Here is a 4,842-nt window from a genome sequence, read left to right as displayed (position 1 = left end):
AGAAGAGAGAAGAAGAAGAAGAAGAAAGAAGAAGAAGGAGAGAAAGAAGAAGAAGAAGAAGAAGAAGATGAAGAAGAAGAAGAAGAAGAAGAAGAAGAAGAAGAAGAAGAAGAAGAAGAAGAAGAAGAAGAAGAAGACATACAAGGTTTTTTGACATAACCAGCAATTAATCATGTTAAAATCTTCTTAATCATGTTAAAATCAAATTTGATCAAGAAATTAGGAAATTAATTCGAATAACCCTTCATTTTATTGTCCATGTGTCCTTGGTTAAAATATCCAGCAAATAATAACAATCGTATGTTTTTATCATTATGTTTAATATTTACATCTAAATAATATAGTTACATAATGCAAAATGTCATTTGGAATCTCAAGTTGCAAGAGAAAATATCATATGAGATTAATAATGGGACTCAATATTAAAAAGTAAACACAATATGACAAGAATACAATCCAATATTGTGACCCACTACGTCAATCCAGTATTATGTCGCGACGAACTCTATGAGTTTAAATCAAAATTAACAAAAAATTAAGCAATTAAAGCGTTTGAAAGATGTAAAAAAAAAACAAAAACAAAACAAACCAAATATAAAAAAAAGAAAACCCAAAGAAAAAACAACAACAACTCGATGTCCTCAATGTATGCATATAATATTTTACGTCAAGTTGTATAAGTTAAGATTAAAATTTAATTTTGAACATTAGGGTCATCGCGACATAATATTGTATTGAGAGCTTTGGTCACATGTTTATGTTACGTCAATAATCAATGATGTACAAAAATAGTACTTCAAAACCAGAAGGCCCCTGGAGCCATAGTTTATTCCCGGTTTTAATAGCGTGAAACAATAGCAATTGCTCGTTATCTCTTGGCTTTGGATAGGACGCTACTCTATCGCAAGTACTTTCGACTAGATCTAACAGAGCTAGCAACTAGAAAAATCTCGACTGCCCTCGGGATCAATCTGGTCTCTTGAAGCGAGTGATTTACCAACTGAGCTATCGGGCCCCACAATGATGTGCAATGAGACAAACATGTTTAGATGTCAACTATGGTTAGAATATTTCCCTTGTTACCTTTATCCATTCGAGGGTTGTTTGATGATGATGATGATGATGATGATGATGATGATGATGATGATGATGATGATGCAGGAACGGTGTCTTCTTTAAAACCTCCTATATTTTGTTTCATCCCATTCTTGGACTTGGACAGAACTGTTAACATATTCGTTATGGTGACCTGGTTTAGAAATTATTTAAAATCTTGGATTAGAGATGTAGACATTTTTAAATTCCAAAACCCATTTTACAGATTTTTTTTTCTTATTTGAATGCAGATTCCGGGATGCTTGGATCTAACATTGATTGTGGAAATAGTGATTATGATGATAGTGATGATGATGATGATGATGATGATGATGATGATGATGATGATGATGATGACGAGGCTGATGGCGATGGGAGCGATAATGATAGAGGTTGTAATGCTATTTATGATGAAAATCTTGCTAGATTCAATGAGATATGGCAACACACACACACACACACACACACACACACACAAACACCAGAGTGGGTGAGAGAGAGAGAGAGAGAGAGAGAGAGAGAGAGAGAGAGAGAGAGAGAGAGAGAGGGAGGGGGGGGGGTGGAAGGAGAAAAGAAGGAGGGAGAAGAAGAGGATTTGAGAGAGAGAGAGAGAAGAGAGAGAGAGAGAGAGAGAGAGAGAGAGAGAGAGAGAGGGCAGGGGGGGGGGGGTGGAAGGAGAAAAGAAGGAGGAAGAGGATTTAGAGAGAGAGAGAGAGAGAGAGAGAGAGAGAGAGAGAGAGAGAGAGAGAGAGAGAGATAGGGCAGGGGGGGGGGTGGAAGGAGAAAAGAAGGAGGGAGAAGAAGAGGATTAAGAGAGAGAGAGAGAGAGAGAGAGAGAGAGAGAGAGAGAGAGAGAGAGAGAGAGAGAGAGAGAGAGAGGGAGGGAAGGGGGGGGGGTGGAAGGAGAAAAGAAGGAGGGAGAAGAAGAGGATTAAGAGAGAGAGAGAGAGAGAGAGAGAGAGAGAGAGAGAGAGAGAGAGAGAGAGAGAGAGAGAGAGAGAGAGAGAGATGATGGAAGATTGGAGAAGCTGGGAAAGCAGAAGCGGATAGATGAAGGGTGAATGAGAGCAAAGAGGTGTGTTGGGTTTCGTCGAATCTTCAATGGTACAGTGTGGCTTAGTGTCATGGTCTTTGCTTCGTACCCTAAGGGGTACCGAGTTCGACTATTCCCCTGGCTGCGTGGCCTTCAGTAAATCACCTAGTCTTAGCTCACTTTGAGGCGCTGCACTGCAGCTAGAGCCTGGGTTATTCCAGTTTTCCTAAAGAAAAAAAGACCCTTGGGGATGGATAAAGGGAATTTAATTATTTGGTTATTTATTTAATATCTAAAAATGACGTGTTTTGAGAAGGTCCTTAGACTGTCGAAAACGGACGTTTTGAGGTTGTCCAATCTTTCCTTTTTGAATCAATCACAGTGTAGAATATTTCAAAATCAACCTTGTGAGTCGAAATTAGTTGAAAACAAAACTTGGACAAATCGCCCCCGATAGAAAGGTTTATTTCAGATTTCGTCCTCCCCACAGAACACATTCAAAAAACGAAATTGAGCTTTTATATAACGCAATATCCACTAACCGTGCTCAAAGAGCTGTACATCGGGCCCCTTGTCAATGGCAACATTTAACATTTAGGACAGAATAGGCGATATTACATTTTTTTCGGACAGGGATAATGCTGTTAACGGCCATGTACTCATTTTACACCTGAGTACGGTGAGGGAATGTGGAGAAGGACTCAACTATGCGCCGAACTAGGCTCGAACCAAGGACCTTCCGATCCGAAAGCGAGTGTTATACCACAAGACCACATAGCCGCAAACCTTTTACGGCACTTTCCATGATCCCACAAAGGAAGACTATTCTATAAATAAATAAGTTTACCTTTTGAAACACTGGGTTATCGACCCCTCCGTCCTCCTCGGACTGTTTGGTCTGATGAGATCTATTCCTGTAGACCAGATTGGCTTTAGGATAGGGACTGGGTCCGAATATACTTAGCATGACTGGTAGGAAGACCAGGCCGTGGAACAGACCATAGACTACTGTCAGGAAATTGAGCTGTGACGGAAGATAAATTATTAAATTGATTTCCTAACAATGTTTCACTTATATGAAACATTCACTTAATGAAAATTGATGCAATAAATAAGTAATCGTTATTGCTGTGATGTTACATAAACTCCAATTACTCACTTGTTTAATGGACTAATTATTTTGTTCCTTACTGCCCGTTACATCGATTGGCATTCAGACAGCAATGATTGACCTCCATCTTCCAAAGTCCATGGCAGGCATCTTCAACAAGATTCAAGCCTCTTACGATTATGCTACTATTTGGTTTTGTGCTATGACTATGACACTCGCATTCAGGTCGGAGGGTCCTGGGTTGGAGTCCCGCTCACAGCGGCGCATAGTTGAGTCGTTGGAAAAGGCTGTTTACTCACATTCTCTCACTGTACCCAGATGTAAAATGAGTACCTAGTCAATAACAGCGTTGTATCTGTCTGAAATATTGATACCCCTAACAGGCGTCGAACATCGTTCTGCATGTTAAGTGTTTCTGTTGGCTAGAGACTCCTTGAAAAGCGCTTTGAGATCGTTTAGTTTAATTTATTTTTACAATTCCTTCTCTCCTCAGCAGTATTCAGGATTAAGACCTGTGTGCCCCTCGTTCGAATTCCGGTGAGGTTGGCACAACTTTAAGTCCTTGGAGAAGGTTCTTTACTCGCATTCTCCCTCCATATTCAGGTCTAAAATGAGTACCAGGCTGTTAACTGCGTTGTCTCTGACCAAATAAAAATGTAATTGTCTTACTGGCGTCGTGCTTCGTCATACAAATTCAGTGTTGATTATGACTTGGGACACCCTGTAAAGAGATTAAGTAGATATTGCTCTGCGTAAGAGCACACTTTTATTACCGGTGCTTAGTGGTTTGTATCATGATCCTGGAATTACAATTCTACGGTTCAGTTTACGTAGATTTCAAAAAAGGGGGTGGACTGGACGAACACTTGTCTAAAATTGATATGAGTTGAAAAAGTTGATAAAATCAAGGATAAAGTGTCGTTTTCTTCTTCTTATTATTTTAGCTTTTCCCACATTCTGTAGGGCTGTCATGTTGAAAACCACATCTCTATACATCGGGGTTAAATACTTAATCTTCCTCCAGGCCCAATCCTTTTCTATAATCATTTATCCTATCCAACCATCTAGTCTTTCGGACGTCCCTTTTTTCACTTTCCCGCTTATTGTGTATCTAATACTTTCTCTAATTAACCCTCTCTCGTCTCTTAACATGTCATAACCAACTCAATCTATCCTCTCTCAAGAGTAACGTGTATGAACATAGAATTTAAAATACATGCATTAAATAACAAAAGATAAGAAAAGAAAAAAGGAAATAATAACATTACAGTAACTTGTCTGATAATCACAGTTTACCTTGAAAAATGATCTGAATATGGGACTGTTACTGTCAGACAAAACAAGGAATGCTAGAAAAGTGCTGAAGCCTCCGTAGAAAACAGCTGGTCCCATTTCTCCGATAGTCTTTTTCACTCGTTCTATGATCGTGAAAACAAAAAAAATATAAAAAATAAATTAACATGAACATTGTATAGGGTATTTCAACGGATTGAGAATGCTCAATGCATTTCACAATGTTTCATATTATATTCCCGCATCAGGCCATATATGGAATCGAATTTCCATTTAATACATTACCAGTCACCTTCGCGACCAAAAATCG

General features: G+C 39.0%; 1 protein-coding gene across 4 annotated transcripts in view; it reads right to left on the bottom strand.

Annotated features, from left to right (window-relative positions):
* Positions 1-301: 301 nt before the first annotated feature.
* Positions 302-4,842, bottom strand: part of LOC144967499 (NPC intracellular cholesterol transporter 1-like) — a 62,727-nt gene continuing 58,186 nt past the window's right edge. For all 4 annotated transcript variants that reach the window (XM_078904868.1, XM_078904883.1, XM_078904890.1 and 1 more), the window contains 3 exons: positions 4,536-4,657; positions 2,976-3,152; positions 302-1,249 (listed from right to left, as the gene is read on the bottom strand). In XM_078904868.1, the coding sequence (XP_078760994.1) occupies positions 1,046-1,249; positions 2,976-3,152; positions 4,536-4,657 (503 nt within the window). In that variant the 3' untranslated portion in view covers positions 302-1,045. The remainder of the gene's footprint in view (positions 1,250-2,975; positions 3,153-4,535; positions 4,658-4,842) is intronic.

This window comes from Berghia stephanieae, chromosome 1, assembly GCF_034508935.2.
Source record: "Berghia stephanieae isolate SIO BIC M18660-M18661 chromosome 1, UCSD_Bste_1.3, whole genome shotgun sequence".
Taxonomy (NCBI): domain Eukaryota; kingdom Metazoa; phylum Mollusca; class Gastropoda; order Nudibranchia; family Aeolidiidae; genus Berghia; species Berghia stephanieae.
The sequence above is the reverse complement of the archived record's forward strand: the minus strand, read 5'-3'. Positions and strand labels throughout refer to the sequence as shown.